This window comes from Pezoporus wallicus, unplaced genomic scaffold, assembly GCF_028554395.1.
Source record: "Pezoporus wallicus isolate ANWC-B61680 ecotype Strahan unplaced genomic scaffold, APGP_CSIRO_Pwel_v1 contig_5416, whole genome shotgun sequence".
Taxonomy (NCBI): domain Eukaryota; kingdom Metazoa; phylum Chordata; class Aves; order Psittaciformes; family Psittacidae; genus Pezoporus; species Pezoporus wallicus.
The window spans coordinates 980,785-998,875 of NW_026642898.1; the positions used below are offsets into that span (position 1 = coordinate 980,785).

Sequence of the window (18,091 nt, forward strand, 5' to 3'; positions counted from 1 at the left end):
GAAAAATCACAAAGTCAGTCTTAAGATTACATCATTAGACACATGTAAATAACCAGGCAGAAAAGGGGCAGACTGAAAGACACCTTTCTGTGACATGCTTGCTGTTAACTGGGAAGCACGAGCAAAGGAAACCCTGTGCTACTTCAGCTGCTGTCTCATGCATAACCATTCATGTGCTGAGTCAACCAAGGTCTACCTGGACATGAAATATTCCTAGAAAAAAAAATACTTTAAACGGAAAACCCTATTCAGAGGTATTCTGAAAGGTGAGAGTCACCAATACATTTCATCAACTTCAGGGCAAGTATGATTTTAACAGAGCTTGCAGTATATGGACCAGCACAAAGACAACAGGCTGCTGTAATGAATAAGCATCAGAACCCATTTCTAAAAATCAGACTTGCTCCTGTTTTTTTTTAAGTGCAAAAGAAAAAGGAAGAAGGAAAAAATTAAAAGCCTGTTTTGTTGCTGAGGTCCAAGAGGAGGCCCAGGAGGCAAGACTTGGCCTGGAACCATTCCTGAAGAGCGCTGGTAACCAGGCAATGCTGGAAAGCATCCTTACTAATCAAATGCTGCCCAAGTCAAGCCCTGGCTGGAACCTCCAGGCTACATTATCATTTCTGTGCTCCGCAGAAAAAAAATGTCAACCAGACTTTTAAGAAATTCTATTTCAGAAGATCTCAATTTTGTAAAACACATCTGCATGGATGTAACCTGCAGTTAACCAGTGATATCTCAACTAGTTATAATTCAGAATAGCGTTGGTTCTTTTGTCACTGCAGAAGACATACTGAAACTTCTGTGTGTATAGAAAACAATCTCCATTCTAGAAAAAGAAGAGTCCTGCTTCTTGTCAGTGTTCCAAAGCACCTTTCACTCCTGTTTACCAGCAGCAGCTCCTAACACGCTCAAGCTCTGGTTTTGTGCTTTCTCTTTGTATGCCCCTGTACTCAGAGGTCAGCTGCAGCTCTGCTGCAGTCGATGCTGTCCTGCCTGAGGAGCTGACGGCATGGCACAACCCATGGGAGCAGCTGCAGCTGCAGAGCGCGTGAAGTGGCTGCGCCTGCAGTGTGCCCAGACACAAAGTACTGCTCAAGTGACAAAGAAAAGAGATTACAGGAAAATTACATGGGTTTGTTCTGTCCTCCTTTGGCTGTAATAATTTTGCGTCTTTAACAGCATTTCCAAATACAATTGCTGCATTTGTCAGCTTTTCTGCAAGCCGTTCCTTAACATCTCCCAGAACATTAGAAAATTGATGAACGAACTGTCTAGAAATAATTTCAGTACTGCCAATACCTTATTATGGCATGTGCTGCCTGGCTTTGGGGTGTTTATGGTTAACACTGACCATTTTTTCTCAACAATCACAGGATTTCCTAGCTGGACTGAATGAGGGGCAGCATTTGAATCCTAAACTTCTAAGTGCCTATTTCTAGTCCATAATTCCTAAGAGTAGTTCATAGTCTTGGCCTAGGAGCCTGTACGAAAGCTGCCACCACACAGAACAGAGCACAGCAATCGCCACACGAGCATGTCAGCATGGTCCTCCTCCCAGAGTAAGTCACCACTCTTCAAGCAGGGTACACTCCTCATCCCCTGTTCTTTCTGTAAAGCCATTAAATTTGCATTCAATTCTGTAAAATAGCGAAACTTTATTCCAAAAGGTGAAAAAAGAAGATTCCAGTTCCCTTACAGCAAGAGGACCTTAGAGCAATAACTCTATCTCTGAGGTAAATGTTCTGATAGGTAACACCAGTGGTTTTTGCATGAAAAATACTGGTGGCAGCTATGATTCACACTGCTCTCAGTGCTAGCTTGGTGCTCATGTTCTGCACATGTATGGCAAATAAAAGACTTGTCTTCTCCAACAGCCATACCTTCAGTTACCCAAGTGGCAAAAAGACAGGTACTCATGGGCTTCTGCGGACCTGAGGGTTTAGTAAGGAATCTGATAATCACCTTCTTCAGCATGAATGCCTCAGATCTACCGAACATAGATTTTAGATGCCATTACCTTAAATGAAAGTTCAGCTAAAATCACACAATTTACTTACAGTGCAGCTATTGCTAATGTAGTTTTCATGTAGAAATGACTCCCAATCAGACTGATCAGTGATATTCCAGTTTGGATAGTCCAGAAAGACAGCATGGGCTATAGCCCCATTTTTCTCATTGCAGAGGGTCAAAGCCAGGTTTGCTCTTTCTCTGTAAAAACAATTTAATTTTGCAGAAGCTGAAGAAACTACACCGAGAAAAGTGACTGTTAATTCAGCCTGTTAGAATCACAAAACTAACCATGTTCAAAAGTGCTCCCAGGATCGGGCCTCAATAAAACTTCATTACTCACATCCCAACCCGATTCCAAATCATCAGTTCCAAATATTTATTTTGTGTATGCTGGCATTATAACAATTCATTACTATGATGAAATATTACATTTTATCAAACCCCTCAATTACTATAAATTTGATACACAAAATGGAAATGCTCCCTCTTTTTTTGTATGTGTCTTCATTCGTCTGTCACCCAGATAGCAGGGATCTGAGATGATTGCCATTAACCCTCAGTGACCCATCAGCATTTCATACCGTCCATCTCTGCTGTTCATCACTGCACAGAAAGATGAAGCACAGAGGGTTCATCACTATCTCCAGTGGTGAAAATATGGTAACAGAGGACCTCCACAACCACCCATTTCTGCCATGCAAGCAGCTAGGTTACAGCTGCCAAAACACAGAGAATATATTGGGTATCTTGGGGACATAAAAAGACGAGACACCTTGAAACATTTTATGGCAGATAGAGGCTGTCTCCCAAGTTAGAATAGAGGCAAAAAATGACCAATTCCTTACATTAAGTGCTAACTGGAGGAGAAGGAAAATATTTCAACAAACACAGGAAAAGAAAAGAGAATGGTCATGGGACACCATGATTAAACCCCTCAGCCCCTCTACGTCTGTCACCCTCCAAAGGCAAAAGGATTGTTAGATGCAGCAGACAGCAGGCATTGCAACCTGATGGTTTCATCAGGTATCACTCAGAAGTATTTCTCTTAAACTTGTGTAAAAAGGAAGCTAGCATGGAGTCATGCTTCACCATGCTGCAGCAACACTCCAAGTTTGCATAGTCATGCATGTGTGAGGCAGAGAAGATCTGAAAGCAGATTTTCTGTCCCTTTTTTGACTAGCATAAAAAGCCACACCATGCAAAGGCTCATAATGGTTTCTGCCGTTTAACATAATTTCTTGACATTTCCTGCAAGAAAGGCGATATAATGTCCCTTAAATACTGTACTTACAACAGGTACACAACATCAATTCTTCCAAAAAGGACATCTGTAGTATTGCTGAAGAGGCCAATAATATCCGACACATCGCGTGATTCTGTTCTTCTGGCACTGATCGCTCCTATGTCTCCTCTGGGAGAGGATTCTGTAGTCATCTTGCAGGCTGCAACAAGAAAGAACACATTGCTGCTCTGGCAGATCCCACCGCAATCCATCGTGCAGTGCAGTTAAACTGATCCTTACAAAGAAGCTGAAGCAGCACAATTCAGTTGGATTCCCACACACCTCAACATAAATCCATACTGCCTGCATAGACATAGAGCATGCCAACAGTGCACATGTAGAAATACAACAGGCAATCATCACTCCTATTGTATGCATTGTATGTGCTACACAGGAAATACATGTTTTTAACAGGCTACAAACTGCTTTTATATTTATTCATTTATAGGCATTTGCATGCTCTCTATCAAAACAGTGCCCATCATTAATAATTTCAAATTTACTATCTGTAAGTCTACAGGGTTGGGAAGATCAGCTGCAAACAACCAGGGTAAGGACATCCTGGTGACATTAAACAGCAGTTTCAGGCGAGTTAGATGTATTTTGTGCAAAACAGCACCTTTAATTTCTGCCTGTGTCAACAGCAATGCTTAAATTTCAGGAGGAATTGAAAGATCTGCAGCGTTCCTGCCCACAAGAAAAACGTTATTGTGGTTGCACACTCACACCCTTTGCCAGATCCATCTGATTTACTGACCTGGCAATTTTGGAACATACAGGGGCAAAAGCCCATCCATGCCTATTGACTAACAGCTCAGTCATCTTTCACCTGTGTTGTGACACTGTAGTGTAGCCTGTTGTGATATAATTGAGAACTGGGATAAAACCCAAGCTGACCAACACAACAGCTTAATGCAATTTCTAAATAGACTTGTGCAAAATATAGCATTACTAGCTCAAAAGAGGTCTAAATAACCAACATACCTACACTAGCAGGGCACTTTTACCAACCTAGTAAAAACAACAGCCATTGCTAACAGTCGCTCCAGGTATTAGGCCCCACAGATCCCAGCTCAAATGGGATAATCGTGAATTTCATACTGTTTAAATCCAGAGAGGGTTCATGTACAGCTCCATCTTTCTCCCACGACCAAGACACTGTTACAGGTGACAGCACAGGTCTCAGTCATGCCACACACGTTACAAAGAGGTTCCAGAACCAACCTGAGGCAAAACGTCCTCTGCAGGTTTTAATGTATGCACTCAGCAGAGTGGTAGTGATGTAGAAAGAACCAGCTGGGCATAAGAGTGTACTTATTACTGAGTACATGAGTGTACTTATTACTGAGTATAGCAATAACATCTACAAGATAAACCCCCCTACACTAGCTTGTGTAACAAGCTTCTCAAACATCTGCAGTACTAAGGTGTATATATAGATGATACGTGTATTTACTTTCCTGGTGGAGTGGAAGGCAGCTACCCCCAGGGCTAAATGACAGGTGATTCTTAAAATGAGCAAAGAGAACAGCCAAATAATTCCTTTTTGCGTTTCATTCAGTAACTGCAAGCTGGGAGACTACTAGAAGAGTTGGCTTAGTAAATCATTAGTAAACAACCATTAGTCAAATGGGTTTTATTAATACCAACTGCATGTATCAAATGAGAATTTTAAATTGTCCTTCACAAACTGGCCAAGCAGTAAAATTACCCCAAAGGAGAAGTTTGCCACATTTCTTCGTTCAGTTTTTTAACTTCATTGAGGAAGTCTCACCCCTTCTCCACTAGCTCCCCTTGAAGGCCCTCAACACTAATGCAACCAGAAACAGCATTCACGCGTTAAAAATGTACCGTTTCCCTGAGAAAATGCACTCCTCCTACGGCAACTCCCGCGTTTCTGCTACGGGAGCAGCAAACCACAGACGGGCCGTGGTGAACCAACGGTTGAGGAGCCGTTCCTGTTCCGGACCAGCTCTGACCCCCGCACAAGCACTCAAAGCCAGGCGGGGCTCCTGTAGCGTGCTCTGTCAGCCTCCTCGGGCGCCCGCGGAGTCCCCCCCAGCCCTCACCGCGCCGCGCACCCTCCGCATCCGTTAACGGCTCCCGCAGCTCCGCGAGCCGCCGCGCCGCTAGGGGGCGCGCTCTGCAGTGCGGGGCCGCGAGCTGAGCGTGCTCTCACCTGCCTCCCGCTGTCGAGCCGAGTCCCTGTCCCGGCCCTGGGGCAGCCCGCGGCCCGACGGAGACACGGAGAGACGACCCCTGACCACCGACTGACCGACCGGACTGACTGACTGACTGACTGACCGACTGACTGACCGGCCTGACTGACTGACCAACTGCTGACTGACTGACTGACCGACTGACTACTGCCTGACTACTAACTACTGACTGACTGACTGCCTGCCTGACTACTGACTAACTACTGACTGACTGCCTGACTGCCTGACTACTGACTGACTGACTACTGACTACTGACTGACTACTAACTACTGACTGACTGACTGCCTGACTACTGACTAACTACTGACTGACTGCCTGACTACTAACTACTGACTGCCTTGACTACTAACTACTGACTAACTACTGACTGACTGACTGACTGCCTGACTACTGACTAACTCCTGACTAACTCCTGACTGACTGCCTGACTGTCCCCCGCTCTCCGCCTGGCAGCCGCGTCGGGACGCGCCGCCGTTACCCCGGCAACGACGCTGCGTGAGGTCAGAGGTGACGGGGAGGGGCTAGCGCGGAGAGGCGGCAAGATGGCGTCTACGGCGGCCGGGAAGCAGCGGATCCCCAAAGTGGCGAAGGTGCGCGGGAGTAGCCGGCGGGCTCGCGGCCGGAGGGGCGGGTACGGGAGCGGAGGGCGGTCGGGGCCTACCCTCGCCGGGCGTCCCGGACCCGCAGCTCCCGCGGCCTTCGGGAAGCGGGCGAGCCGCCCGCTGGTCCCCGCGGCCGCCTCTCACCGCGGCCTCGGGAAGCCTCGCCTCCCGCCATGGCCCAGGCAGGGGCTCGTGCTGGCGCTTAGGGCCCTGCCGCGCGCGGAGGGCGCGGGGCGCCGGATCCGTCCTCGGCACACACCGAGCGCAGGCCCCCGCCGGAGCGAGTTAATGGGTCTGAGCGGGGGAGGTCCGAGTGTTCCATTGGAACGAAATGCGACTCAAGGGCTCTCGCTCCACAGGTGAAAAATAAAGCGCCTGCAGAAGTTCAGATCACAGCAGAGCAGCTTCTGAGAGAAGCAAAAGAGAGAGAACTCGAGCTTCTCCCACCACCTCCCCAACAGAAGATCACAGATGTTGAGGAGCTAAATGACTATAAACTCCGGAAAAGGAAGGTAAAGGAAAAATCACTAATCTTGATGCTCACATAGAACACAGTAGAAGTTTTAGGGCTTTAAGTTAAACAAGAGGCAGTCTATTTTACTGCGTTTGCAAGTGCTGTTGCTGTTCTGTATAATTACAGTATTAGTCCACAGCTGTCTGCACTAATCGTGATTGTTTGATAATTGTCTTGAAACTTGACCATTTGGCATAAGAGATTTTGGGGATCGCTTTTTCTGCTTTACGTGAAAGGGTTGCTTTATACAAACTTATCTATGGCTTTGTTCTACTTTTTTCCTTTGATAAGTGCTGTCGTGGATCAGCAAAGCAAGCATATCCCTTACAGGGAACTGTAAAGAAATTGCTGAGTGTTGGAAACATTTCAGTGCAGACAGCATGAACCAGGGCTGTCCTTCCCTGAAGCACACACATATTTTCAGAGCTGGGGGCTGTGGTGGCCTGGCCCAGCACCCCTGTGCTCAGCCCTGAGCGGGTGATTGTTCCCTCCTTACCACAGTGGGTAGGGCTCCTCGTGAACATGTCAGGCCTTGCTGTGCTGGACACAGGTGTACCTCCCTCAGGCACATGGAGAGCAGCCAGAGCCAGTGATCAGCACCACAGCACTGCAGAAACAGTGTCTGATGGTACCTTTTTACACGTCCTGAATGGCAGTAACTGCTGGCACGTTAACTGTGTTACACCGTGTTAAACACCAGTAGCATTGATCCTGACAGTAGCCAAGCAAAGGACTGAAGGTGCCCTCGCTGTTCCACTGGCAGTGAAATTTGTCTGGCACAAATTAAATCTGGGGAATAAGAATAAGACATCCTGCTCTAAAGAAAAATTCGGAGTAGTGATACATACAGGTCAGAGTGAACAAACTTGTGTTGAAGCATCCAAGTATTGTCTGCAATAACGGGATTACATCTGTCCACATAATGTTGCTATAGAATCATTAAGCAGGAGATTTAAAAAAAAAAAGGCAAAAAAAATTTTGTTGTTATTCCATCAGTATTTACTCTTTGAGCTTCTGTTATGCAATTTTTAGGAAGTATATTGAGTATGATCTGTTACTGCATCTGTATGTGTGTAAAACATTTGGAATTAATTCCAATAACTGCAGTAATATTCCGTGAGCCATTTATAACAAGATTTGTCTACACAGAGGGATTTCTTACTTAAATAATTTTCTCCTCAGACTTTTGAAGATAACATAAGAAAAAACAGGACTGTTATCAGTAACTGGATAAAGTACGCACAATGGGAGGAAAGCCTGAAAGAAATACAGAGGTAATTATGATACAGCTGCAGACATCTCTTACAAAGCTTTTAAAACACGTAGTGACAAATAGCATCAAAGACTTGGAGGGACATTACAGACACAGCTCTCTTTACTTTCCAGAGCTCGTTCCATTTACGAGCGTGCTTTAGACGTGGACTACAGAAATGTCACACTCTGGCTGAAGTATGCAGAGATGGAAATGAAGAACCGCCAGGTTAATCATGCCCGAAACATCTGGGACCGAGCCATCACCACCCTCCCCAGGGTGAACCAGTTCTGGTACGTTTGCAGAGAGCAGAGCGTTGTTTCCAGCCCCAGAGACTAAGGATCATGTTTCTGGTTTGGTATCATGCAACAGTGCTTTGGCTTCTGTTTCTCCAAGTCTTCAGGCTAGCCTGAAGAAGAGAGGAAGGCTTAAATTTTGGAATGGTTTTGTACTTTTCAACTAATGAGAGTACTGGGAGAGAGGATGTTCGTGTGCCTGCATGCTGCCAATCACAACAGTGTCTATAGGCATTTCTGGGGTGCAGGTGGGAAATAGGTGAAGAAATCTCAGTAATGCTGTTATCAAGCACTAACAACATCCTTGTAATATGTGTTTATTGTGTGATTGTAAAAACTGGCTCTTGTTTTCTAAGGTATAAGTATACGTACATGGAAGAGATGTTGGGGAACATTGCTGGGTCACGTCAGGTGTTTGAACGCTGGATGGAGTGGCAGCCAGAGGAGCAGGCTTGGCATTCCTACATTAACTTCGAGCTCAGATACAAGGAGGTGGACAGGGCACGTAGCATTTATGAGAGATATATCCTTTTTAGTGTACTGCAACACTGCCCAAGTTTAGGCCTGCATCTTTCATTTCTTTATCTGTTCTACCTCCAGCTATGTCCCTGTGCTTCTTTTTACTGTGGCATGTTAGGAGCAGGCCACCATGCCAAGAGCCAGCAGTAGGTGTTTAAAGTGTTTTGTATATGCTTTCCAAAGTCATTCAGCAAATGCACATCTTGCCACAACAGTGTGTATGTAACAGCACTCATGCTTACAGCTTTTTTGCAGTCATCATTTGTTTCAGATTCCTCCTCTTTAAACTTCTCCCTGACCCTTGCCTGATTTTTATCCCTTTCTAAACTTGAAGAAAGTTCTCAGGAAGGCACAAAGCCTTTGCATACTTAGAGCTGTTTTGTGTCCTCTTCCCAGTTGGATTTTTTTGCATATGCCGTCCTTGGGAGTTGTTCCATGTGGTCCATGACTCTGAAGTCACTGGGAAGAATGCAATTTGAAATGTCAATGCAACCACCACTGTTTCTTTAACATAGCTCTACTTGTGATTGTGCATCCTGATGTTAAGAACTGGATCAAGTATGCCCGCTTTGAAGAGAAGCACAGTTACTTTGCTCATGCAAGGAAGGTGTACGAGAGGGCAGTGGATTTCTTTGGAGAAGAACATATGGATGAGCACTTGTACGTGGCTTTCGCAAAATTTGAGGAGAACCAGAAAGAAGTAAGACCTTGATAATACATGACACTAATGGCAGCCACCTCTCCATGAGATTCCTTCCTGAATATCAAACTTAAGGCTGGCAGCCACCTCCACGAGATTCCTTCCTGAATATCAAACTTAAGGCCACTTAACACTCACTGCAATACTTTCATTTTCCAGCACCTTGTGAGATATTGCTGTTGTAGTCTGAATTAAAGAGGCAATTTTTTGCTTATCTTCTGTTTAACTTTTGGTGACATCAGGGAAATATGTTCTAAGAAAGGTGGGCACCAAATCTGCCAAGCCTGAGAACAGTATCATTGGATGAAGTATGTATCCTCAGACTTGTAAGTTTTTTGGAGGTTGCAGGCCTGCATGACAAAAACTGAAGGAGCCATGTTTTTCCCAGGTGTTCTTTTTAAAGTGCCCAGGCCATTCAGGAATTGAAAGTATTCTGTGAACCCAAACCCACAACTTCTTGAATATATCCTAAATATTCCAAACCCTGTAAATGAATAAACAATGGTGGGTTTTAATATTTACAGATATTTCCACTCTCTGCCCCAGATTTACTTTTCAGGATCTGTGCTAGTCCTATCTCAAGTAATTTATGTTGAGATATTCTGTGATTCTGCATTTATTAAATACTGCCTAAAGCTCATTGAGAAACTGGGGGGGAAGACAGGAGCTGCTTTATAAGTGTTATTCAAATGATAATTAATATTTTCAGTTTGAAAGAGTAAGGGTGATCTACAAGTATGCCTTGGATAGAATCCCAAAACAGGAGGCCTCGAATCTCTTCAAGAACTACACCATCTTCGAGAAGAAGTTTGGAGACAGAAGGGGAATTGAGGACATCATTGTCAGCAAGAGGAGATTCCAGTATGAAGAGGAAGTAAAGGTATGTATTGAAACATCCAGTGGGCTCATCATGCATCCTACTGCTGCTTAAGGTACATGAGTGTCTCAGGATATGAAGGCTGATGAGTCTTGTTACCCTTGATGCCCAGTCAAAGAAAATACCATCCACTGGGAAGAGAATGATACTTGCCTTCATGGCTTGTTTTGATTCTGTATTCTAACACAGACTGCAGAGACAAAGTTTTTGATTGAACTCAGCGCTCAGTACCCTTCACAGTCATTTTGGGGTACAGTACAGTTTAGCTTCTAACTTGTGTAAATGCCTTTTTGTGAGAAAACCGGTGTTCCACACCTATCAGCTGTTCACTGAATATCACGTATTTCACCATTTCCTCTTCCCTTCTCACAGTTCAGTTTGTTTGCCTCCACTTAAAGAACATTGGCAGATAAGCTAAAAATAAAGAACTAAGTGCACTTGAACCCCAGAGTTCTCGCATAAGCATACCGGAGACTGACAGTTTGCGTTAATATTCCAGTCATCTCTTTTTGAAGCAGAAATTCTGTATAAAAGCCATGAGTAAAGAAACAGGGTCTGTTGTTTGTAGTTACTGAAATTTCTTTCCCATTTCCCTACTCCCATCTTTCTGGAAGGCAAATCCGCATAATTATGATGCGTGGTTTGACTACCTGAGGTTAGTTGAAAGCGATGCAGATGCTGAGGCTGTCCGAGAAGTGTATGAAAGAGCCATCGCCAACATTCCCCCAGTTCAAGAGAAGAGGCACTGGAAGAGATACATCTATCTTTGGATTAACTATGCATTATATGAAGAGCTGGAGGCAAAGGCAAGTAGTAAGAACTGTTTTGTTTTTTTTTTTACCTGTCCTTCCCACATATTTTCCTTACATTGAATAGCTACAGATATTTTAGTAAGAAAACAGAGATATGAAAATATTATGTCTTACTTCTTGGATTTGCTATTGAAGTATGGGGGTGTTTTCCCCTCCCATATACAGGGGATAAAAATACTTCAGTTTCACCACAAATCAACCACAAACAGGTTGATAGTAATTAAATAGGTTGAATTGCCTGTTCCTGAACTTGTGAAAGTTTTTTACTTAAAAAAAGCAATTTGTGATTGTTCAACAAGAGTTGAACAATCGAACTCTTGCTATAGGGGCCTTTTGAGGCTGTGTGTTTCTCATTACCAGTCACGCAACATGAGTTGCTCTTTATTTCATAAAATTGGAGTGCAGTATGAAGTGTTTGTTAAAGGAAAAAAAAAGACTTTTTCCCCAGAAAACAGGAACACTCCTGATTTCATTGTCTGTTTTTTAGTGTTGAATCTTTATTTTGAAAAGATTACTTGTATCGATTCTCAGAAGTCACCACCTTTGAACTGTGCATGTTAAGTACATAAGGATGTTTACGTCTTAAGGATACACAGTTCTGAACAGCTTGACTTCTGCAGTTTTGCAAATATTGCATGATGCAAAATCCAGCATAACCTTAGCAGTGACAGAGTGTTTCTGTTGTCTGTTTCTTGCAGGATGCAGAGCGAACCAGGCAGGTGTATCAGGCCTGCATTGAGCTCATTCCCCACAAGAAGGTATGGCTCCTCTAGGGCTTTGCATTGAGTTTTGGATTAAAACTGCCAAAATAAGAGCCTTTCATTTTCTTTCCCTGGAAGGGTTTCTCCAGTATTTTCAACTTTCTAAGTATGTTCTAAGCAGCTGAAATAACGCAGAGCCAAAGGGTAGTGCATGCAGTACTATTAAGCTGCAGGGAAGGCCTCTCTGCTATTCATTACTTACTTTTTTCTTCCTTGGACTGAGCCTTTTACTGCTCTATCTCAGCCCAGTTGCTTGTAGTTTCTGCAAAAGACTTGTTGGCCTTTCTAATAGGGAGTTACCACTTTTTATAGCAACTGTTTCTAATTGCCTTGCATGGCCCCACGTGAGGGAGGTACACTTGATAAAACTCTTCCAGCTGTGCATTCCCTATTACAATCCAGCTTCAAGACCTGTTTGGGTTTATGGATGTTATTACCAGTGAGCTTTTAACTAAAGTATGCATGTGGCCAAACCATTAAAACAACTAATCAGCATTGCCATGGAATGTCAAGAAATCTTGGTTCATGTACTTTCTTTCTTTGTCATTAATTATGTCTTCTGAGTATCAATTGGGTAGGTTAGGATTAATCTCTAGTAATTTATTGCTGTCAGTGATAGCTGATATTTTACCAATCAGTTGTTTGATTAAAAAAACATTTCTGTGTTGGAGAAGACTTCTGTCCTGGCCATTTTTGCTTTTGTTATTGTGGAGTGTATTGTCCTGTTCTAGGGAGGGTGTTTTGGGTTATGAACTCTCAACTTCTCAGCAGGAAAGCACTGAGGTTAAGTGGAATTAACAGCAGTAGCAGTAACAGCTTGTGCAGACAAAACAGAATGTACAGACCCAAACAGAATGGTTATTTTTTTAAGAATATATGCAGTGTTATTTATAAGCTTCCACCCTAAGCATCTCATTGTTCTTTTTCTTTCAGTTTACGTTTGCCAAAATGTGGCTGCTGTATGCACAGTTTGAAATACGACAGAAAAATCTTCCACTTGCCAGAAGAGCTTTGGTAAGCTTTTGTTAACCTATAATAGACTTCACTAACTAACAGTACCAAGGGACTGGCATTAAAAGTTCTTAAATTGTCCTTTATAAGGTGCTGGTTTAATCCACTTAAATAAAGCATCTGGGAGGTGTGCAGGGACCAGTGTTCACTGTCATGTATGATTTAAAAAGAAGCGTAACTTGGTATGATGGTTAGCCGTGGGCAGAATGAATGCAGCTTTCTGGTTTCAGCTGACACAACACACGTCTGAATGCAGCAGCACCCAAATCAGCTTAGTGCACTTGGAAGTGTTTAACTGCTGCTGGGTTGTTTCTATGATGCTTGCACTAACAATAGTGTTTTTAAAAGCATTTGAAATAAACAGGAGGTTTTGAATCCCAGAAATGAAGAGCTGCTGAATAGAGCATTGGAGTGCCAGCTACAAGGTTGCTGATAGAAGCAATCACAGGGACTTTGGGCAGGCTCAAGAGCTTCTGTGCAAATTCACTGTGTGAATGTCAGCATGTCAGAGAACAATGGAGTACATTTTGGCAGCAAAACATTTTGAAATGAAACTTTCCCTTCAGTTCAGATACTCTAAATAAGCTCAGTGATGGCATTAGGAATTATGAGAGGAAGCCAGCGTTGGTAGTAGTTGAGGTGGTTTGATTTTAAAGAGGAAGCTGATGAGATTTCTACCAAACCCATGGCACAGCAGTGACAAGAGCATAAATGCGAGTGCCCTTCTGTAGCTGCCACTGGACCAATCTGCCCCAATGTGGTAGTAAAGCCTCTTGAGACAGACTTCTGCCCATGACCACAACAAAGTGAAGCAGAGGGGTTAAGTTCCCCATGAGACTGTTACTGTCTCCCTGCAGCATGCTGCTGTTGTAGCTTGGTGTAAAATAGCCATCACCCAACACTACTACAGTCATCCACTAGCACCCTGCTTCTGGCTGCCTATTTTTTGAAGTAAATATTATGATAGATTCTGGAAAGGGTGCTTTGGCCTGGCTAGAAACAAAGTTTCCTCTGTTTCTTCTAGGCTCCTCTTTTGTTGGTCTTTTCCGCTCCTGTTGCTTTTCTTTGACAAACTATTTTTAGTAGGTCACCTTTGTCTTATTTTGGAAACCAGATTTTGTTGCTGCAGCCATAATACTTTTTCAGACTGAGCCAAGATTTGGCAGTTTCTGTCTTTCTTTTGCAATGGATTGGCTTTGAGCCATCTCTTTGGCAGGAAGCCTTGCTCCTGTCCCAGGGTGATGGTCCTTCACTGTCACCACTCAGAAGAGAGGGTTCAGCTCCAGATCTGAAGCTTTTATCAGCATGCAGATAGCATTTCTGCCTTATCCTCTGCCTTATTTTCATGTCTGCTGCAGATGGTGTGTGGATTCTTTGTTTTCCCAGTGACTCAAAGCATGAGGCTCACCATGTACCAATCTCAGATAGGCCCATTCTTAACTCTGTCTTTACATGATTCCCAGATTAAGAATCAGAAACTGCTTCCTCCCAGCTTGGTACCATGGCTTAGGACACACAGGTTTCTTCAGATGCTGAAACATACCAAAAAGGAAGTATTTTTTGAAAACATGATTCTCCATCACTTTTTACCGTACGTGAGCAAGCAGGGAGTGTGGATAGTGTTCTGTGATGGTGAATAGCAGTGGTGGTTCAGGAGATGATTTTTCTTGATACAGGTTGTTTTATGATATACCTGGGAACTGGTACAGCCTGGTACTACGCTTGCTTCAGCTTTTGATGCAAGATGAAGCGTTCGTTTGATGAGATGGGCTCAGTGTCAATGAATATATTGTGGGCAATTGTGTTATGTAGGAGCATAGTAAGTTAGGTTTTCTGCTTTCAGAGTTGCTGTGTTGATGTTTATGGAGGCACACTGATTTTGCACACACTGGTTGGAATCAGACTGGCCCTGGGCAGAGCCTTAAAAACCAGACTCTGCTCAAAAGTGAATTTCAGTTCAAATACTGGAGAGTAAATGGATCTTGAGAAGACAGGGTGGGTTTTCCTCTTTGCAAGGTCTTTAAGTGGGTTTTGTCATTTGGGTTTTTCTTCCTAGGGCACATCCATTGGTAAATGTCCAAAGAACAAACTGTTCAAAGGCTACATTGAACTGGAGCTACAGCTGCGAGAATTTGATCGCTGCCGGAAGCTCTATGAGAAGTTCCTGGAGTTTGCCCCAGAGAACTGCACCTCCTGGATTAAGTTTGCAGAACTGGAAACCATCCTGGGGGACATCGACCGGGCCCGTGCAATATATGAGCTGGCCATTGGGCAGCCCCGGCTGGACATGCCTGAGGTAAGGAGGGGCAGCAGCTCCATGCGGCACCATTTAAAGGTATTTATTACACATTATGGCTAATTAAATGTAGCTCCTCTCCTGGCCTGGACAGAACTGCTCACAGAGTGCCTTAGCCTCTGTCTCATTAATTTAGCATCTGTGTCTTAGCGGGGTACACAGGACTGAAAGTCCCATGACAGAACATGGAGGGGAAGCGTGCTTCCAGCAGTGAGCTGAGCAGATCACGTGCACAAGATCTGGTCCTGCCTGGCTGCAGCCCTTGCTCCTGCAGGCAGTTCCTCCTCGCATCTCTGAAATGTTTTTCAGAGAGTTTTCACATTTATCCCTGCTCCTGCTCTGTTCTGTTCCTCCCCCCATCATCTCAGTGGTCTGTGAATACAACAAGAGACTTCTCTTCTGCAGGTTCTTTGGAAGTCCTACATTGACTTCGAAATTGAGCAAGAGGAGTATGAGAAAACAAGAAGTCTTTACCGCAGGTTACTGCAGCGGACACAGCACGTTAAGGTATGTGTGGGTACCCAGAACACAGATAGGTCTTGAATCTAGCCCATGGTGGATGGAAACCCTTGACTGCTTTGCTTCTCTGGCTTTTCCACTACTGATTTTCAAATCAACAGTGAACCTAAGCCATGTCTGTGCCATGAAGAGGGAGAGGCATTTTCTAACTTGCACACAACAGCAGGCATCTCTTATGAAAGAAGCTTTTCCAAGCAGCCCTCTTACTGCTGAGTAGCTTTGGAATTTTACTTGCAAAAACCTTACAAGTTAAAAATAGTTGCGATGTTTCCAGTGTAGTTTGTTGGTGTTGTTCAGCTGAATTCAGGCAGACTCACCATGACCAAAAACAACCACAAGGAATTTGTCAGCATGGCTTGTGTGAATATTCTGTCTTGCCAAGGTGAGGCAGATCTCATACATGGGAAACAAATCTGGATTTTGCAGGTGTCTGCTGTGAAAAAGTACTTTAGACTTGCCCTGACATTTGCTTTTTTGGCTGTCTGTTTTTTAAACTGTCACGTAGCTGTCAGAGGTGGGAGTGGAGATTTCAGCTTGATTTGATTGTTCCCATCACAGGTGTGGATCAGCTTTGCACAGTTCGAGCTCTCTGCAGGGAGGGAGGGCAGCTTGTCCCGGGGCCGGCAGATATATGAGGAGGCCAATAAGGCCATGCGGAACTGCGAGGAGAAAGAGGAGCGGGTCATGCTGCTGGAATCCTGGAGGAGCTTTGAAGAGGAGTTTGGAAGCGATGCCACTAAAGAGAGGGTAGATAAACTTATGCCTGAAAAGATAAAGAAGAGGAGAAAACTGCAGGCTGAAGATGGGGTAAGAGGAAAAATACTGCACGTGGTTGCTTTGAATCCCTGGTGGCTTCGTGCTGGGGTCTGCTACACAAACCTGTCTGGGTGCTGTAGCTGCATGTGTGTTACTGCAGGAGCTGGAAAAAAACTTTGGCCTGAAATATGCTGCTGAGCTCCTTACTCTGCAGCAGGCTGGGTGGAGAGCTGACTCAGAGTGAGATACACCCATGCTCAAAGCCACCTGTAGTTTAAACTCTGACCCTAGACAAATCAAACCAGCTTTAGGTAGTACTGTGCAGATTGTGTTTGTTTCTGAACTTCCTTTGGGAAGCTACAGCCAGGCTGTTCATCACATGTGCCTGCTCACTGTGCACAGCAGTAGTGCTGTCTTATACCCGTTCAGCTCGCTGGTTTAACAAACATGGATTTTAATTTATCTCGCTGTTGACTATTAGAAGGTGCTTCAAATAAGCTTAACATGAACATGCAGATTAAATGTGCTTTATGGTACTTTTTTTTCCCTAGTCTGATGCTGGCTGGGAGGAATACTATGATTATATTTTCCCAGAAGATACTGCCAATCAGCCGAATCTTAAGCTGCTTGCTATGGCTAAGCTCTGGAAGAAACAGCAGCAGGAGAGCGAAGCTGCAGAGATGGATCCCGACAAGGACATTGATGAGAGCCAGACTTAAGGCCTTGCCTTTCCCTCCCCTTTTCCTGGGCATTGTACAGTATTTTCATTGGTGATAAATAAATGTATTTGAAGAGTTTTACTATTACTGACTTCAGACTTTTTTGTTTGGAAAAAAAAAGAACCATATTGGAGTTGATTCAACAACTGATAGAATTCCAGCAGCTGAAAGGAGGGGTCATGGTCAAGGGCAGGGGACAGCTGTTTCAGTGATCTGAGAACTGGAAGAACTGGACAGCAGCTTTGTTTTTAGCACAAGACCCACTGTTCTAAGGCTTCTGCAACCTACCACAGTAAGGATATTGTGACGTGCCAAAACAGCAGATCTTTCTGTAATGAGATGTCTCCAACCATTCCTGAATGATTTTCCAGTAATTCTGTAAAATGTGTATTGATGATGAGGATAGCTGAAAACAGTAAATCCTATTGACTGCAACCTATCCAACTTCCATCCCAGTCAGCGTTTATCCCAGAAAACTGATTGGGTGAGACAATAACAGAAGTAAAATATACTGGGACTAGCCCTGAGAAGGCAAATCTGTAGAGATGGTACCACACAGTCCGTGTTTCAATACAGAATGGTTTGTGTTGAAGGGACCTTAAAGCTCCTCCAGCTCCAACCCCTGCCATGGGCAGGGACACCTTCCACTGGAGCAGCTTGTTCCAAGCCCCTGTGTCCAACCTGGCCTTGAACACTGCCAGGGATGGGGCAGCCACAGCTTCTCTGTGAGGGTACACCCAGAAGGTGAAGCAGGACTTTGTGGCTCCAGGCGGGGTGGTCAAGGGCATGGAGACCCAGATGGTTTTCCCCTTGATCCTTGAGGGACGGGGGCAATGCAGGTCAGAGCCTGCTCATGCAGCTGGTGCTGATGAGAGTGATGGGCTTCCACCTCCAGAGCACCCATGAGTGGAAGTAACAGAATCCACCTGGCCAAGGAGAGCCACA

At 44.3% G+C, this 18,091-nt stretch overlaps 2 protein-coding genes across 6 annotated transcripts in view; one reads left to right on the forward strand and one right to left on the reverse strand.

Annotated features, from left to right (window-relative positions):
- The window catches only part of CFAP61 (cilia and flagella associated protein 61), a 105,279-nt gene extending 99,718 nt beyond the window's left edge, over window positions 1-5,561 (reverse strand). For 3 of the 5 annotated variants that reach the window (XM_057433124.1, XM_057433125.1, XM_057433123.1), the window contains exons 1-3: window positions 5,472-5,561; window positions 3,302-3,452; window positions 2,058-2,208 (exon numbers count right to left, since the gene is read on the reverse strand). In XM_057433124.1, coding sequence (XP_057289107.1) covers window positions 2,058-2,208; window positions 3,302-3,444 — 294 coding nt within the window. In that variant the 5' untranslated portion in view covers window positions 3,445-3,452; window positions 5,472-5,561. Of the gene's footprint in view, window positions 1-2,057; window positions 2,209-3,301; window positions 3,453-5,471 lie in introns of those variants that run through there. The other 2 variants (XM_057433126.1, XM_057433127.1) reach the window with 2 other exon arrangements.
- Window positions 5,562-5,964: 403 nt separating this feature from the next.
- On the forward strand, window positions 5,965-17,227 carry CRNKL1 (crooked neck pre-mRNA splicing factor 1). The gene is made up of 14 exons (XM_057433131.1): window positions 5,965-6,102; window positions 6,474-6,626; window positions 7,811-7,902; window positions 8,015-8,173; window positions 8,533-8,699; window positions 9,217-9,395; window positions 10,105-10,275; window positions 10,887-11,078; window positions 11,783-11,842; window positions 12,779-12,859; window positions 14,913-15,152; window positions 15,558-15,659; window positions 16,230-16,478; window positions 16,979-17,227. Exons 1-14 carry the CDS (start codon window positions 6,055-6,057, stop codon window positions 17,144-17,146), a joined length of 2,061 nt encoding a protein of 686 aa, XP_057289114.1. The 5' UTR covers window positions 5,965-6,054; the 3' UTR covers window positions 17,147-17,227.
- The last annotated feature ends 864 nt before the right edge of the window (window positions 17,228-18,091 follow it).

Excerpts from the sequence above, each read along its gene's own strand:
- CRNKL1 (XM_057433131.1), top strand. The coding sequence starts at position 6,055 with ATGGCGTCTACGGCGGCCGGGAAGCAGCGGATCCCCAAAGTGGCGAAG. Across the intron at positions 7,903-8,014 it reads AGCCTGAAAGAAATACAGAG|AGCTCGTTCCATTTACGAGC; the intron begins GTAATTATGATA and ends TTTACTTTCCAG. Across the intron at positions 8,174-8,532 it reads CCCAGGGTGAACCAGTTCTG|GTATAAGTATACGTACATGG; the intron begins GTACGTTTGCAG and ends TTGTTTTCTAAG.